A 19,503-nucleotide genomic window follows, 5' to 3' on the forward strand; every position below is an offset into this window, starting at 1 on the left:
TGTTACCTTTCATCGTCAACTTGTTTCTAGCATCGTAACACAGTACATGATATATAAGGCATGAAGATGGAATTTTACAGATCAGCTAAATTATCTATCCGAATCCCGGCCAGGGAAGAACAAAAAATTGCTTCCGCGAATTTACAGATCTAACATTGTTGGGCTGCTATTTAGAAGAATTATGTATACAGAATGTGTTTTCAGCCTTGTATCACCATCACTGGTGATCCGATGGATAAAATCTGTCGTATAGTTGTCACTGGTTTAGACGTACTTATATATATAAATATATAATTGCGGTTTTTATCCAACGCAATCATAGGTTTGAACGTTGTTTTCAATTTAGACTTGTTTATATTTTTTTCGTTTGGGCTTGTATTATATTTTCCTTCGGGTTTATATGATCCGTTCATCCTATTTCGACTCTTTAAAATTCAAGAGTCTATCCTAAATTGAGGTAAATTATATGGCCTTCCAAATACCGTTTCGATCCCAAACATCACTGAAGCGACATTAATTGTCGAAATCCGGATATGGTGTACAAATGTTTGCACCTCATGTTTGCGGTATACCATCTTCTCCGCAAGTTTATTGATTTCTGTTTGGTATTAAATTAATAATTAAGATCTATGTTACATCTCGTGATCAATTTATTTGGCAATCGTCAATGGTAGTCAGCAGGGTTTAAGAACATCAGTTGTTCGACCTGTTAGTCAAATGCGATTTGTTAAAATATACTTTTCACTTTTTTGGTCTTTTGGAAAATTTTGTTTGTGCTGTATTTAGACCCCTCTACCAAGAAATTTGTTTAACATGCACACGTATAAAAATTGCGGTTTTTATCCAACGCAATCATAGATTTGAACGTTGTTTTCAATTTAGACTTGTTTATATATATATATTATATTATAATAAACTAAATAACTACCTTTCAAAGTTCTTTGGTGCCTCACTGTTTCCAAAGACCGTCAAGCAATTAATTAATTTTCTTATATATATATAATGTCTAAAAATAGCAACAATCAACATCCAATCTATTTAGGCGTGGATCAGTTTGTGAATATAAACTGATAAGTTACTGAATTAAATTTATATAAATGTCTAAGAATATAACTTAAACACGCTAATTAATACACTAAAAAGTTCTATTAGATTTTAAATAGAAATACGCAACATTTCGCTAAACAAATTAGCTTCATCAGGCGTGTGCATCTCTCAAGGTGAAATCGGATGCATGACAAAAAAATATTTTTGTAGCTTGAACTACACAAAATTTGAGTAAAAGTTTAACAAAATTTATTGATGTTCTATAAAAAATATATATTTGTAGCTTCAACTACATAAAGTTGGAGTAAAAGTTTTACATACTCTTGAACCTGATGAACTCAATGAGAGAGACGAAAAAAGATTTCTATAAATTAATTTGTATGATTTCAAGATTATTGTTTTGATTTGTTTTTTAAATCATTATAGGATATTCAAGCCCTGTAAATATCGTATCAACTGGGAGATATATACTCCGTATGCAGGCGCTGCTGGGATGTTGCTACATAGAACTGAAATGTTCACAATTGGAAGCTGAAATCATTTAAATATAAATTTGTTTTTATTGATTTATCCATTTATTTTTTGTCTTTGGTAGATCGAAATACATCCATATTTTTCCAATAAAAAATTAGTTGAGTTCTGCCAATCAATTGGAATGTCAGTGACAGCATATGCACCCCTGGGAAATGCAGGAAGAACTTGGTAAGCAACTTTTAAGGTAGATTCACTGTATACCGCCATCTTGGATTGTAAAATAGCAGTAAACAATCGAGTATAGATCATTGCTTAAATTTAAAGGGGGAGATAACTCTAAAGTAAAATTTTTATACGGGAATGTTAATGGAATTTTCTTTTTATACTTGTAGCAAGAAAACAAGTTCGATGACACCATTTTTTCTTTTTATTTTCTTAATGCATATTATAAAATCTACAAATGTACCTTATCATGTTTCATTTCAAAATTTTTTCTCATAAATTTATTTTTATTCATAAAAAAGTTTTTTTCATGAAAAATCTATGCAAAATAGGGCAATTTTCCACAACTAGTAGCTTGAAAAATAGCACGGTGACCCATACTGTTTATTACATTTTTGAAAAAAAACATGGTAAAATCTACATCTTGGCAAAGTATAAGAAAATTATATCTTGGGAAATATATATATATATATACACAGATGACCCACCTTAACTTTATAATTTTTTGCGATGACCGTATTTCAGCCAATGAAGGCAAAGGTATCATAACTTTCAGCAATCTTTTAGACTCATGTAATAACTTATTTGTAATTGTCATGCATATTTACTTTAATTCTTTTAATTTCTTAAATTAGGAGAAATTGCAAAAAAAACTACCAGATTTCCTGATTTTGAGGTTTTCACAAAAAACATATTGAAAATAAATTATTTGATTTCAAAAATGTCATTTAGTTACGTTATGACATTTCTTCAATATAATGACAAAACATAAGAATAGAGAATAAATTATAAAGTAATGAACTTCAGGTGAGTTTTCTCGTTTGAATTGTTTTACTTTTGTCATATTATAGCTTGCTTGGGTTTTGCTCATTGTTGGAGACCGTACGGTGTCATAGGGTTGCTAACTTCTAAGTCATGTGGTCTCAGGTGGAAAGTTGTCTCCTCGGCAATCATACCATATTTCATATTTCTATATCGAAGAATCTCTTGAAACGATCCTCTTTTGAACAAAATTGTCTTGGACTTTTACAGTCCTGACTTGAAACAGGTACTTAAGAATGAAATTTACTGAAATAGAATGAGACGTTCTCTTACAAACGCTGGATTATAATTTCGTAGAGAGAATTTTGTGGTGTATTTTAAAATCTGAATAGTCAGTGCAAGCTCTTGAAAATCAAATTAGTTGTGATGCATATATTCCGTATGCAGTTCAGCTTGTAATGTAAGTACATTGTTGTTGAAACTCAATTATTGTAAAATATAAATCATAATGTTTGTCATATAGCTTTGAGTAAAATTGTTTACTCTTGTTAACATCTAAAGAAGAAAGAAGGTACTATCTGGTCTATCAAAAACCATTAGTCTGAGAAATACTTGCACTACAGGAAAAAGACAAAAAGACAAACAGCAGTGAAAAAAATACAGAGAAAAAAAAAGATAAAGCAACATGAACTCAACCAAAAAAGGGTGTACTCAGGTTCACCGGAAGGATAATCAGTTCTTGCTCCACTAGTGGCAACCGCCATGTTTTTCATTGCAACTAGAATTCGGTGATAAGTCACAAGTGAATGTCTTAAAATGAGGCAGCAGAAGGATTTCTTGTAGTTTGTTTAATCTACAACTCCGGCGGAAATCGAGTAAAAAAATATGGATTATTCATAGCGAGGACATTGTAAGTATACCGGAATGTGAAGTGAAATGCTCTAGCTTCTTTTATAATTAAAGGGATTCATTAGTGAATCAGTAAATGTAACATACTTTTGAATGGTTTTTAGAATTTTCCTTTTTTTTTTTTTTAATTTCTCCTTTTCAGTTCCACAATAATTTTCGTTTCAGGAAAAATGCAGGTGAACCACTCATATTTGATGAACCAGTTTTGCAAGAAATTTCAAAAGCAAAAGGAAAATCTATTACACAAGTAAGCTTCGTGAATAATCTAATGTACTGTAAATTCAGAAATTAATGCGTGCATATTTTATTGCGAATCTTTTGCAAAATGCGAAATCTAATTAATGCGAATGCAAACATTTTTTGAAGGAAAATCACTACTGAAATTTTAAATGCGAGTTCTTAATATTGCGAACCTGATAGTGTCGCATTTTTCGCATTAATAAAAACATCGCAATAATTCCATTTCACAGTAAATGGGAAGAGGAGATGTGGGATATTAGTGATCCCATGGATAAACACGTAATGGTGCCTATTTCTGTGGACACGATATATGTGTTACTAGTATATGTTTAACAGCTACGTCCGAGACCAAACATTGGGTAGAAAGCCAAAAGTATAAATTTGAACATAATATAACAGGGTGGTTTTTTAGGCTCGTATAACAACACTCTGTTTAGGGTTCTTCATACTTTATTGATATTCAGGAAATATTAAATACAACCCTGAAATGATAATAACAAATTTATAACAAAGTTATTTATTATCACAGTTACATATGAAGTAATCACATATTTGTATTTATAATAGCTGGCGTCATTTAATAAATACAAAGTTAAAATATCATAGCCATAACGAACGTAAAGGTAGTAATAAGTACATGATCAATATTCGAATATAACTATCAAACATTCTATTAACATATATCAAGGTACCATAGTATATCAATAATACACAAATTAATAGAGATCAAGATAAGCCTTACCAATTTGTGGAATCAGGCTATACACAACATCAACAGCATAACAATAGCATTATAACCAATGCTCTACATCTATCATCAAATATATGTCTGTATGATCAATGGGTCCTACAAACAATGTACAATACAATAAGTATTCAAATACACATTACAGTGCCATATAATCAAATCATTACAATGTTTTTAATAACCAATTACAATAGTAATATAAACTTGATTATCATATATTAAAATTACTGGCTATGACGTAGTATCAGTATAAAGCAATGTGACGTATAAGACTCATGACATAAACCCTACTTGCAAACTACGCTTTCATATGAATCATACTCTGAATCAACTCTTTTGCACACATTTACATAATATAGGGACATAGGGTCATACCTACCAAATAGGGCTTAAAGCGTTCCATACAATTCATTCGTCTCTCATACACCTCAAAGTAAATAAAGTGCATTCTTACCTTATAAAGTGAATATACTAAATTCCATATGTCCAAAATACTGCAAATGACTATCAATGAAATATCATTTAGTTCCAAACCATATAGATATAGCGTAAACTAGAGTAAATATAAATTCTCCATTTTTCTCAAACAATACCCATTTCAAATCTGGGGGTATGTCCCAATTAACCAATGAGAACACAGATAATTCTGACCACAGAGAAATTCACCTAAGCTTTCTAATTAATGATATATAAATTGCACAGGTAGAAACAGTTACCAATGTGCGGTCAAGCACAGCTGATTAATACTAAATACTCTAATGATTAAATAATACATAGATAAACTGATCAATAAGTAATAATGATTAACTATAAAGAGAAGTGATTAAAATAATAAAATCAATAGAAATCGTCTCTACCACATTCTCCCCCTCCTGAGAGAATGTCTTCCATGACATCAAATGTTTCAAAACATCTACATAAACTGTCTTCCCCCGGTCTGAAGGAAAAGACGTCCTCGTCTAAAACAAAACCACTCTACATTCACTATCCTCAATCATCTGACTTCATAATTAACTTCAGCATGGCCTTCGAAACATCATCGCCGTATTTGGAGAAAATTCCTGAAGACGCAGCTGATTTGAGATATTCTGCTCTTATCATCCAATCTGTTTTCTGGGCACTCTTTGCCACAAAATCTTTGTACTTAGTAGTTGCTGTCGATGTTTTTATTCTGGTGGATCGTCTCGGTACATTACCGTTTGTTTCGTCTTCTTCGTCCTCTGATTCTGATTCTTCTACTGGAGCATCTTGGACAAAACTACTTGCTTCGTCGTTTTCTTCATTTTGATCTTGGATCTGTAATTCATCATCAGCATCCCGAGCGTCCTCTACTGAATCAGAATCCGGTTCGCTGGTGCGGACTTGATCGTCATCAACGTTACCAGAAACCTCAATTGCATCAGGAACAGTATCAATTTCATCGTCTGATGGTACGATGACATCTGTCTCCTTTTCACTCTCTGGTTCATGCCACATTACCACAAAGGATTCATCCTCACTGTCCGTGACAGTTTCAACGTCTGATATGACCTTAGTTGGAGTTTCTTTTAGTGGTTGTGTACGCCTGCGTCTTGGCTTTGGAACAGGTTTTCTTGGTTCTGGTACTGGCCAAACCTCCTCTTCCAAAACATCTATGCTTCCAATAGGTAACAAGATATTCCTATGAAGTGTTCTTTTTCTACCGCTTCCATTTTCCTTTCTGACTACAAAAACTGGTATTTCAATGTTTGGTTGTTCTAAAACTATATAAGGATCTTCTTCCCATTTATCCTCAAGTTTATGGGTCCCCTCGAATGCTAATATCTTGACCAATACTCTATCACCTTTATGGAGTATAGCACCTTTCACTTTCTCGTCATATCCTTTCTTCTGTCTGATGTGCGATTTTTCGGCAGATGTTGATGCTAGTTGGTATGACTTCTTCAGCTTTTCTTTTAGATCGTGCATATACTTTGTTGCACTTTTCACTTCTTTGTCATCTGTAAGTCCAAACATAAGATCCACTGGCAACTTTGGTTTTCGTCCAAACATCAATTCGAACGGTGGATATCCCGTGCTGTCGTGTTTTGTGCAGTTGTAAGCATGTGTTATCGGAGCTAAATATGATTTCCAATCTCTCTTTTGATCTTTATGGAGTGTTCCCAGCATGTTAATAAGCGTTCTGTTAAATCTTTCACACTGGCCGTTGCCTTGTGGATGGTAAGGTGTTGTCCTTGATTTTCTAATTCCAGTGATTTCACAGAGTTCCTTTATCAGACGGCTTTCAAAATTAGCACCTTGATCAGAATGTATTCGATGAGGCAGACCGTAGTGTACAACAAAGTTTCGAAAAAATGCATCTGCGGTGGTTCTTGCAGTTGTATTCTTAGTAGGGATCGCCTGTGCATATCTCGTGAAATGATCTGTTATCACAAGAACATATTGAAATCCTCCTTTAGAAACCTCTAATTTCAAGAAATCCATGCAAACAATTTCCATAGGTTGACTAGTTGTTATACTTTTAAGTGGTGCTCTTTCATTTGTTGGTGTCTTTCTCCATATGCATCTTGGGCATTTTTGTATCCATTGTTCTATGTCTTTCGTCATGCCATACCAAAAGAATCTCTCTTTTATAAGTGATGTAGTTCCGTCTCGTCCTTGATGACCCATGTTGTTATGTAATGTCTTCAGTACGGCTTGTATTTGTGAAGGTGGTAATACTAACTGATCTTTTTCTTCGTCTTCAATCATGGTCCTTCTGTACAGTAGTCCTTTCTTTATTCTTAACTTTTCAAAGTTATTGTATAATAGGTTGTTGTATGGTGATGGTTCTATGTCATGTTTCCGTGGTTTGATACCTTTACTGACATGTGTCAACCAATATCGAATAATCGGGTCTTCCTTTTGAGCTTCTCTTATATCAATTTGTTGTCCATGTAAAACTTCCGGTATACCATCCAATACTTCCGGTGAATGTGTTAATGACTCAACATAGCTGCATTGGAGTGTTGACTTACAGACGGCTTTTACTGAATCTAACGTGATGGTTTCTTGTTGGTTGGTTATTCCAGGCAATCGAGACATTCCATCGGCGTCTGCATTACTCTTACCAGGACGGTATATGATGTCGAAGTTGAACGATGATAGTGCAGCTAACCAGCGATGACCTATGGCGTCGAGTTTTGCTGTTGATAAAACATATGTGAGAGGGTTATTATCCGTCAAAACTGTAAATCTTTGTTGAAGTAAATAGTCCTTGAACTTCTCAGTTACGGCCCACTTCAGCGCTAAAAACTCCTGTTTGTGTACGGGATAATTCTTTTCAGCTCTTGTAAGACCTCTGCTTGCATAGGCTATTACTTTCTTCAGTCCGTGGTGTTCTTGGTACAAAACTGCTCCTAGTCCATTTTGACAGGCATCGGTATGTAATTCAAAAGGCTTGTTGAAGTCTGGAAAGGTAAGTATTGGTGGTGATGATAAATGTTGTTTCAATTGATGGAATGCTGTTTCTTGTTCTTCATTCCATATCCAAGGTTTATGTTGTTGCTTTTGATCTTTCTTTCCTCTTATTTTTCTCCCTGTTGATGGCATAAGATCAGTGAGTGGACGTGCGATCTTTGAGAAATCTCGTATAAACTTCCTGTAATAACCCACGAATCCAAGAAATTGGCGGACTTCTTCTGATGTTGTTGGTTTTGGCCATTTACTACTTTTTCTATCTTTTCTGGATCCGGTTCTACTCCATCTGCTGATACAATGTGTCCGATATATTTCACTTTCCGATGAAAGAAATTGCACTTCTTCGGTGATAGTTTTAATCCTACTTCTCGGAGACGTTGGAATACTCTCTCTAATCTGTCCAGATGTTCTTCGAATGTACGAGAGAAAATGATCAAATCGTCCAAGTAGATGAAACAGATTCTTGTATGTAAATCGCCAAGGCATTCCTCCATCAAACGTTGATAGGTAGCAGGTGAATTGGCAAGTCCAAATGGTAGCCTGTTGAATTCAAAGAATCCCAACGGTCCAACAGTGAATGCTGTACGCTGTTTGTGTTCTTCGGCGATGTCTACTTGGTGGTATCCACTTTTCATATCTAAAACTGTAAAGTAAGTATTCCCTCCTAGTGAATCTAGTATTTCTTCAATGCGTGGAAGAGCGTACGAATCCTTTATTGTCCTGTCATTCAGTTGACGGTAATCTACGCACATACGTAGTTTTCCATCCTTTTTTCTTACAAGTACAACATTAGACGACCAAGGGGAATGAGAGCGTCTTATGATTCCCGCCGATAATAGTTGTTGAAGATGATTCCTTACTTCTTCAAGCATACATGGTGGAATTCGTCTATGTCTCTGCTTAAATGGTGTATCTTCTGTAAGTTCAATCCGATGTTTTACCATTGATGTATATCCTATATCGATATCACTTTTAGAAAAGATATCGTTGAATCCCTGTATCAGTGATTTTCCCTTTTCTAAATCATCAAATGCCAATGTGTCTTTCGGTAAATTAATCTGATCCATGATATTCTCAAATTCTGATGTAGATGAACTACTGTTTCCTTGAATTACTACGGGTTGAAGTTCGCAAAGTAATGATCTTGGTGCGATAGTAACGGTTCTAGTTGTGATGTTGGAGATATGCACAGGTATAACATCTTGTCTGTTGTTGTTGTCATAAGTTACCACGCTTGGTACAATATCTAAATCATCTGGTACGATAGAGTTGTGTGTGGCGTGTAGCATGCATACGGTAGATGGGTAAGCAATCATTCTGTCCATATATCCTTTAACAATTACTTCACTGTTTGCTGGTATAGTGATAGGCTTGTATTCTGCGGATCTGACAATTGCTAATCTGTTTTGGCGACGTTCTAGTTCTTTTTCTCTTAATGATATTGATCTAAAGGCCAAATAATACGGCGTATGCAAATTTGCATCTTGAAGAAAACGTTCTCCATGTGCAGTTTTAATGTCTTTCATCACTGCTGTTAAAATGTTGGTTCCAATGAGTAACGGAACAGTTTTGTGGTATGGACTGTTTGGTACTACTAGAAATAATCCTGTATAGCTTTTGAATCTAGATGATCCAGTGAGTTGCAAATCTGCTTCAACATAACCCATGTACGGTAACGGTTGACCATCTGCGCATTCTATGTTGAGAAAATGGTTGATAGGTTTCAATGTCGTATCCGGTAAATTTCTTTCGTAGAATTCCTGACTCATGGTGGACACAGTTGACCCAGTGTCTAATAAGGCCTTGGTGGTAAGTCCATTCAGAATGACTTTTACTTCATTCGCTGATCCGATCAGTTTTGAATCTGGCTTAGCACTATAATCTGAGTTGGTCGTATGTTCCATAACAAAAGTCTGTTGTAAGTTAAGTGCTCTTATGGTTTTTCGAGAATGATCTAGTCGAACGGTGCATTCAATTGCATAATGTCCTGGTTGTTTGCATCTCCAGCAAATAGTTTCTGATCTTGGAGTTCGTCTTTTATTGTGGTATAATGGACGATGTAATATTGTTTCATCTGGTTGTTGGTAAGTATCTCTACGTATCCATCTAATCTGTTCTTTATTGCTTTCGTCACTGGTTTGTCTCATAGCTTGAATCTCAGTTGTTAGTTGATTAATTCTTGCAGTAAGCTGTTGTATCTGTTTATTCTCTATGGTTGTCTGCTGTTTCGGTTTTATGGGTGACTTCTTTTCTGGTGTGTTTTCTTTCTTTGGTCCAAGATTGTGTTCCTTCTCTATAACTCGAAATGTTTTCAACAGTAAGTCAAACTCTTTGACAGAATCCATTTTGTATCTTCCAATGTTCTTGATGTCAGGTCTGAGTCCTTCAAAGAATTTACATGTAAGCATACTGTTCGTATCCTCTTGTTTAACTTTCCCTCTGTCTGTTGCTTTTCGTAAAATATCTTCTAAGCGACATCCCCATGATGCGACATCTTCGTCTTCACGTTGTCTTGCAGTATAAAATTGTCCAAGGAGCGCCTCTACCGGAAAAACGGAACCAAAGATACTATCCATCCTGTCGATAAGATCATCTACGTGGGTCCCTACGTGGGCGCCAATATAACAGGGTGGTTTTTTAGGCTCGTATAACAACACTCTGTTTAGGGTTCTTCATACTTTATTGATATTCAGGAAATATTAAATACAACCCTGAAATGATAATAACAAATTTATAACAAAGTTATTTATTATCACAGTTACATATGAAGTAATCACATATTTGTATTTATAATAGCTGGCGTCATTTAATAAATACAAAGTTAAAATATCATAGCCATAACGAACGTAAAGGTAGTAATAAGTACATGATCAATATTCAAATATAACTATCAAACATTCTATTAACATATATCAAGGTACCATAGTATATCAATAATACACAAATTAATAGAGATCAAGATAAGCCTTACCAATTTGTGGAATCAGGCTATACACAACATCAACAGCATAACAATAGCATTATAACCAATGCTCTACATCTATCATCAAATATATGTCTGTATGATCAATGGGTCCTACAAACAATGTACAATACAATAAGTATTCAAATACACATTACAGTGTCATATAATCAAATCATTACAATGTTTTTAATAACCAATTACAATAGTAATATAAACTTGATTATCATATATTAAAATTACTGGCTATGACGTAGTATCAGTATAAAGCAATGTGACGTATAAGACTCATGACATAAAGGTCAAAGGTCACTCTCAGAATCATTCAAAAATCTATCTCCCTACTTGCAAACTACGCTTTCATATGAATCATACTCTGAATCAACTCTTTTGCACACATTTACATAATATAGGGACATAGGGTCATACCTACCAAATAGGGCTTAAAGCGTTCCATACAATTCATTCGTCTCTCATACACCTCAAAGTAAATAAAGTGCATTCTTACCTTATAAAGTGAATATACTAAATTCCATATGTCCAAAATACTGCAAATGACTATCAATGAAATATCATTTAGTTCCAAACCATATAGATATAGCGTAAACTAGAGTAAATATAAATTCTCCATTTTTCTCAAACAATACCCATTTCAAATCTGGGGGTATGTCCCAATTAACCAATGAGAACACAGATAATTCTGACCACAGAGAAATTCACCTAAGCTTTCTAATTAATGATATATAAATTGCACAGGTAGAAACAGTTACCAATGTGCGGTCAAGCACAGCTGATTAATACTAAATACTCTAATGATTAAATAATACATAGATAAACTGATCAATAAGTAATAATGATAAACTATAAAGAGAAGTGATTAAAATAATAAAATCAATGGAAATCGTCTCTACCACATTCTCCCCCTCCTGAGAGAATGTCTTCCATGACATCAAATGTTTCAAAACATCTACATAAACTGTCTTCCCCCGGTCTGAAGGAAAAGACGTCCTCGTCTAAAACAAAACCACTCTACATTCACTATCCTCAATCATCTGACTTCATAATTAACTTCAGCATGGCCTACTATCTGGTCTATCAAAAACCATTAGTCTGAGAAATACTTGCACTACAGGAAAAAGACAAAAAGACAAACAGCAGTGAAAAAAATACAGAGAAAAAAAAAGATAAAGCAACATGAACTCAACCAAAAAAGGGTGTACTCAGGTTCACCGGAAGGATAATCAGTTCTTGCTCCACTAGTGGCAACCGCCATGTTTTTCATTGCAACTAGAATTCGGTGATAAGTCACAAGTGAATGTCTTAAAATGAGGCAGCAGAAGGATTTCTTGTAGTTTGTTTAATCTACAACTCCGGCGGAAATCGAGTAAAAAAATATGGATTATTCATAGCGAGGACATTGTAAGTATACCGGAATGTGAAGTGAAATGCTCTAGCTTCTTTTATAATTAAAGGGATTCATTAGTGAATCAGTAAATGTAACATACTTTTGAATGGTTTTTAGAATTTTCCTTTTTTTTTTTTTTAATTTCTCCTTTTCAGTTCAACAATAATTTTCGTTTCAGGAAAAATGCAGGTGAACCACTCATATTTGATGAACCAGTTTTGCAAGAAATTTCAAAAGCAAAAGGAAAATCTATTACACAAGTAAGCTTCGTGAATAATCTAATGTACTGTAAATTCAGAAATTAATGCGTGCATATTTTATTGCGAATCTTTTGCAAAATGCGAAATCTAATTAATGCGAATGCAAACATTTTTTGAAGGAAAATCACTACTGAAATTTTAAATGCGAGTTCTTAATATTGCGAACCTGATAGTGTCGCATTTTTCGCATTAATAAAAACATCGCAATAATTCCATTTCACAGTAAATGGGAAGAGGAGATGTGGGATATTAGTGATCCCATGGATAAACACGTAATGGTGCCTATTTCTGTGGACACGATATATGTGTTACTAGTATATGTTTTAACAGCTACGTCCGAGACCAAACATTGGGTAGAAAGCCAAAAGTATAAATTTGAACATAAAGCAATTTAAAAGGCCAAAACAGAACAGTCAAACCCGTTTAGAACAATTTCATAATATATTTACATGAAGTTTATGGTATAATGAATGAAAATAACACTTTGCTGGTGGACTGTTAGTCCCTGAGGGTATCATCAACTCCGCAGTCTGTGCTTCCGTGGTGATATGATTTTTAATAAAATTTTCTTAAATTCTGCGTTGATTAATTTAGAAGTTATTAGGAAACAAAGTTCTAACTCCGTCAGGCAAAGTTGAACTTTGACGAATTTGACTATTTTTATGTCCCTTTTGGTCATAAATAACATCACTGTGACATGTTAGGTCTTATATATCCTTGGTTTTCAAAATGTTTGGGCTAGGGCGTTTCTGATGAAGGTAAATCCAGAATAGTTTTTTGACGAACGAAATTGTTAAAAAGTCATATTCATTAAACCAATCTCAGGTCAAGATCAACCGAGGAAACCACCTCATTTTTAGCACTTTTACCTGCTCCTCCATTAAGTCATATCAATGACTATAAACATACTTTTACCTGCTCCTCCGTTAAGTCATATCAAAGACTATAAACATACTTTAATCTTCCCCTTCGTTAAGCAAAGGCACTTTAGAGCAGACTGCAAAAAATGTGTAACAGTGTAGTAGTAGTACAAATCAGGGTATCACATGACATTACAATCGTTCTGCATGTGCATTCAATAATATGCATCTTATTAACTTATTTGTTTAAATGAAGCTGCACACTCATTTACTTATGTAGCGTGTTTCTCTCATGGTTCCGATTACATACGTGTTTGTCTCTTGATATTAAGACTTACGTACTTGTATCAGTAAAATTATTGCACTTCCTCTCGTTTCTTATTTGATAGCATTGTCAGTAAACTGTTTACATGCATCGTCACAGTAACTACTGTAAAACATGAATATCTCCGACCTCCTGCGAAAGAAGTTTCATAACTGTACGTGCAATTTGTTCGATGCACAATGTCGATATAACTCTCCTACAAGGTACTGCAATTTGCAATTTGCAAACTGAAACACTAGTAGTGATATATATTTTGTGTACAAGTTATAATTTTGTACAAATTATAATTTGTACAAAAAAATTGTACAAATTATTATTTGTATTTTGACTTTGTACAAATTGTTATTTGTACAAAAAGTGCCTGTAAACATAATAATTTGTACAAAATAAGGCTTAATTTCACTTATAACTTGTACAATATTTTACATAGAATATGTTTCAAATCAAATGATAAAAAATAATTTTAATTTCAATTATGAATCAATATGAAACCCACTGATAAATCCATTTACAATACTATACATAATATACAATGCTCTTATTTGTTGGAACAGAAGTGCGAACCATGACACCTCGAATTACACAATATATTCTGCTTTTTGCATTTAAAATTCGAATTGTTACAATCGCCTTAATTTGCAAGAGAGATAACCCTGTCCACCAGTTTTTGAAATTTTTTTGACAGCTTCCCTCAGGGAAAGTTGTAAATCAAGAAATTGTGTAACAGACAAAAAAAGTGTCATTAATTGATTCTAGTTGGTTTCTGCTTAAGACTCCTGATATATTACCAGCTATTGTCCCTACACAATATCCAACATTTCCTACTTCCACAACAACACCTTGTATATTCCTCGGATCGTTCGGTGCTCAGTCATACTGTGGAATTGGGACATTGTCTCCAATAGATAACTTGCTCAGTTTCTGTTTTGTATTTCTTGTTAGGACATCCGCTTGAATTTGTTGGCCAGACAATGCCCGTTTTCGACTTCCTCTGATACAACTTTAATAGTTGTACAAGTTGATCCACAAAGCGCAAACCTTCAGACACAATTGCTGAACTTCTTGATAGAATTTATCCTGTTGATCAACAGTACTAGCCATTTTAGTGAACACTTTAATTTTTAATTTTGCAAATGACCATTTGAAAGACCAGTTTATATCTGTATCGATGTAATGCATTGGCTTTATAAGAATAAAGATATAAAGACCAGTGAACAGGAGTTTAATTTATAACCTCAAGGCAATATACATGAATCAATATGACTTGAAAAATTGCATTGAAAAGTTTCTAGTGTGTATCAATACTTTTTTATCACAAAATCACAAGTTATAAGTGAATTTTAGTCAAATTTTGTACAAGCACTTTTTGTACAAATTACAATTTGTACAAAGTCAAAATACAAATTATAATTTGTACAAAATGATAACTTGTACACAACACATATATATAAATATATATAAACAAGTCTAAATTGAAAACAACGTTCAAACCTAGGATTGCGTTGGATAAAAACCGCAATTTTTATACGTGTGCATGCAAAACAAATTGCTTGGTAGAGGGGTCTAAATATAGCACAAACAGCATTTTTCAAAAGACCAAGAAAGTGAAAAAGTATATTTTAACAAAACGCATTTGACTAACAGGTCGAACAACGAATGTTCTTAAACCCTGCTGACTGCCATTGGCGATTGCCAAATAAACGGATCACAAGATGTAACAAAATGGATCTTTATTATTAATTTAATACCAAACAGAAAACAATAAACCTGCGGAAAAGATGGTATACCGCAAACATGAGGTGCAAAAATTTGTACACCATATCCGGATTTCGACAATTAATGTCTCTTCGGTGATGTTAGGAATCGAAACGGTATTTGGAAGGCCATATAATTTACCTCAATTTAGGATATATATATACTTTGCTCTTCTATAAACCATTGCCCTACAACCTGTCCGATAGTATATTGATTACATTTTCCAAAAGACCAAAAAAGTGAAAAAGTATATTTTAACAAAACGCATTTGACTAACAGGTCGAACAACGAATGTTCTTAAACCCTGCTGACTGCCATTGGCGATTGCCAAATAAACGGATCACAAGATGTAACAAAATGGATCTTTATTATTAATTTAATACCAAACAGAAAACAATAAACCTGCGGAAAAGATGGTATACCGCAAACATGAGGTGCAAAAATTTGTACACCATATCCGGATTTCGACAATTAATGTCTCTTCAGTGATGTTAGGAATCGAAACGGTATTTGGAAGGCCATATAATTTACCTCAATTTAGGATATATATATATACTTTGCTCTTCTATAAACCATTGCCCTACAACCTGTCCGATAGTATATTGATTATGTAATTTTAGGTCGTACTACGATTTCATCTTCAAAGAAATTTGGTTGTTATACCAAAATCTGTCACACCTAGTAGAATTAAGGAAAACTTTGATGTAAGTATTACATTTTAGTACATTTACTATAATATAAAATTCTGATCCATAGTATACACTTATCTACTGGCTATGAGGGAAAAGCACCTTTATTGTCCCACGAGACACTATTTCACAACGCGAATCTAAATTTGAAACTTAAAAAAATTCGAGGACTCAAAATCTGAATTCAAACATTGAAAATGAATTATTAAAAAAGAAAATCAAGGAAAAGTTTCACGACCAATGAAAGGTATTCTGTTAAATATCAAGTACACATATATATATATATATATATATGTATGTTCTTGTTGTTCTTTAACAAGTAGAGGGGGGCTTGAAATGAGGGGCAGAAGGACCTTTTTCGGTACGCCCGGATTGGGCCTTTATTTTTGCGGGAATTCGGGATTTGGGCCTTTATTTCGCGGGAATTCGGTATTTACACTTACTTATAGGGATTCGGGAATTAATGATTAATTCTTCGGCATACGGGAAAGAATGTTTTATTTTTTTCGGGAATTTGGGATGACACCCCATCTTAACGCCCCTCTTAGATTTATCCATGACTGTAGGCAAACTATAATCTATTAAAGGGTGCCAACTGTTTATTGATATATTGAAGTCCGTCTGATTACACAAAACAATTAATTTATGTTTCTAAAATGAGACGGAAAAATTAAAAACAAGCTATAGAATAGTTACATGCAAACTGAGTACTAAGAAAGTTTAATGGTTTTGTCAGTAACAGATCAGATGTTTAAATGATAAAAAGCAAATAATGAATTAACATTTCTTATTACGAATTTTGCAGGTATTTAGTTTCAGTCTTACGGATGAAGAAATGCAGAAAATATGGTCATTGAACAAAAATCTACGTTTTTATGGTGAACCTATGTGAGTTTTGTGTTGCTTATGAGTTCATTACCATTATAATGGACTACATTTCCTAAGGGTATATGTACATGTATTACTGAAAGAATTTTCTGCATCATGATAAGTCGAAGCTAACATAAATGCAAACATAAATTTGACGAAAAGGTCTCCAAAAAAGACTTTGAAGGTACATTTCTAGATTATGATATTAAAGTGGTTAATTCGTCGATCTAAATTGCCAACGGTAAATAGGAATATTGTAAATAGGAATATTACATTTATAAATAGAAAAATGTATGAGGATACATGTAGCAAATAGATCATATTTATTCATGATACATTTTTATTTTTTTGATATAACAAGAAGTTCTAACAAATTACCTCATACGTGGACAAAATTCTAAAATGTACAATAAAAAAATACTTGAACGAAACCTAAGAATAGAAAACGAGGAGGTGACGAAAAGCCCGCGAACACCAAACTATCAATCCAAGCAGTCACATGCACACACATACAACCGCAATATCGGCCATCGGTTATGCGCTCTGGGTAAGGTAATAAAAAGTAAAAGGGTCATTCGTACTTTGTTTTAATTTGTTTGGTTGTAATAATCAAAAAGTTGTAATAACTTGTTGATATGCACACGGAAGTGCCATATTGTATACTTTAGTACTTCTATTATATGTAGTTATATCCTATTCAATTATCTTCCTCTGAATATAACACATGTGTGTATAAGTTGTCTTTACTGGAGAGACTAAATATTATTTGATTTGATGATAATAAAGATATATAATAGAATTTACCGTGCGCACGACGCTTGTTTCTATAATAATCTCCATTGAATACACTCCATATCTAAAGTATGGAAAGACAGATTCATACAACTTTTGAGCATCAAAACAAGATGACAGAGCAAGAACTAAGACTAACGTTACCCATGGGAGTTAAAGCTTAAATAAAGTTTTAGTAAAATAACATTTTTCTATTATGATAGTTTTGGTAAAATTACATGTTTCGGATTTTTTCACAAAAGCAACTTCACACATTGCCCAAAATAAAGTTTTCCTGTGATGTGTGATGTATTTCGAACAAATAAATCAATTTTGAATGGTGCATGTAATTTATTTATAATGGTATTTTTGAAAAATGGAATATTTTAGACCAAATGTTGCAAATCTATTAAAACGTACAAGTAAGTACAATTAGTTTGCATTAAAACAATGCTCCTAGTACATTTTTAAGCTAACAATTTTTATTAAACAAGTATTAAAGATTTACATGTTTTCTATATTTTAGTGCCAAAGATCACAAGTACTACGCATTCCACGACGAGTTTTGAACACGTGATCACATTGAACTTAACTTTTTATTTACTAGTTTAAGATGTTTTTGTAAAAATAAATCAATTACGCTTATTATATATATTGGCTTGTCGATGGGTGATTTTATTGTTATGTTAGTATGTAAATAGATGTTGTATGTTTGACAATGACATAAATATCCACTGAATACCAAAAAAGTCGCGAAAGGGAATACCAAAAAAAGTCGCGAAAGTGAAGACCTTCTACGTACAGGCCATCATAAAGTCTATCAACCGTTGTCAATTCTCGATAAAGGTGAAGATATGAAGCAGACTCAACTGTATCTGTTGTATCCTTGGTTTCAACTTCAGTGGTATAAATGCCTCTAAAATAGTCACCAAACTTTTAATTATTCAGTGAAAGAACATCATCTATGTAGCGGAATGTGAAGTTAAAGTCCATACAGTAAAAGAAACACATTTTGCATTTGTTATTACTAAAATTGTATTTAATTCAACAATATCGCTGTAAATGCCAATGTTAAACGAATAATTAACATCCTTACATAAGTTAAAAGTTAAATTACTTCAGAGTTACTGTGAAACTAACTGCACTACGGGCGGTGTGATTCAGGTTTGGATACTCAAACAGTCCAAAGAATTGTTAGATTTACAACCTGAGTCCCTTTCCTCGTGCATTTGTATAAACAAAAATTGACTTCTCTACTCTTTACACAAGTAATCATCAATTCTAAACTTAAAGAAATTTTGAAAGAATTAGTCCAACTTTGTTTCATAAAAAAGAATGGCCAAATAAGATAGAATCATAATTTAAAGAAAACACTTTGATTTAGAAAAAAAGGTTATCTGAAACTGACATCATCAAGATTTTTTGTCGAGCTTGCGACTTCTGTTGCAGAAAGCTCAACATAGGGATAGTGATCCGGCGGCGGCGTCGTTAACTAACTACTTAAAAGCTTTATATTTTAGAAGGTGGAAGACCTGGATGCTTCATACTTTGTATATAGATGCCTTATGTTATGAAGTTTCCGTCTGTCATATGTTAATTTTCCTTGACCTCATTTTCATGGTTCAGTGACTACTTGAAAAAAGGGTTAAGATTTTTTGTAATGTTAGTTTCACTCTTTATCATGAGTAATAGGATAACTATATTTAGTATATGCGTACCTTCATGGTCCTCATGCCTGTCAGACAGTTTTCATCTGACATCGACCT

The 19,503-nt window shown here is 33.5% G+C and overlaps 1 protein-coding gene across 2 annotated transcripts; it reads left to right on the forward strand.

Annotated features, from left to right (window-relative positions):
- The first annotated feature begins 1,646 nt into the window (after positions 1-1,646).
- On the forward strand, positions 1,647-18,401 carry LOC127737313 (1,5-anhydro-D-fructose reductase-like). Of its 2 annotated transcripts, none has more exons than XM_052247904.1 (5): positions 1,647-1,749; positions 3,580-3,661; positions 16,028-16,111; positions 16,902-16,984; positions 18,264-18,401. In XM_052247904.1, the coding sequence occupies exons 1-5, from the start codon at positions 1,703-1,705 to the stop codon at positions 18,304-18,306; spliced, it is 339 nt and encodes a 112-aa protein (XP_052103864.1). In that variant the 5' UTR covers positions 1,647-1,702; the 3' UTR covers positions 18,307-18,401. The 2 variants fall into 2 exon arrangements, with proteins under 2 accessions (XP_052103864.1, XP_052103863.1); XM_052247903.1 differs by lacking the exon at positions 3,580-3,661 and adding an exon at positions 12,386-12,467.
- The last annotated feature ends 1,102 nt before the right edge of the window (positions 18,402-19,503 follow it).

The sequence above is a fragment of the Mytilus californianus genome, unplaced genomic scaffold, assembly GCF_021869535.1.
Source record: "Mytilus californianus isolate M0D057914Y unplaced genomic scaffold, xbMytCali1.0.p SCAF_4, whole genome shotgun sequence".
NCBI classification, from domain to species: Eukaryota; Metazoa; Mollusca; class Bivalvia; order Mytilida; family Mytilidae; genus Mytilus; species Mytilus californianus.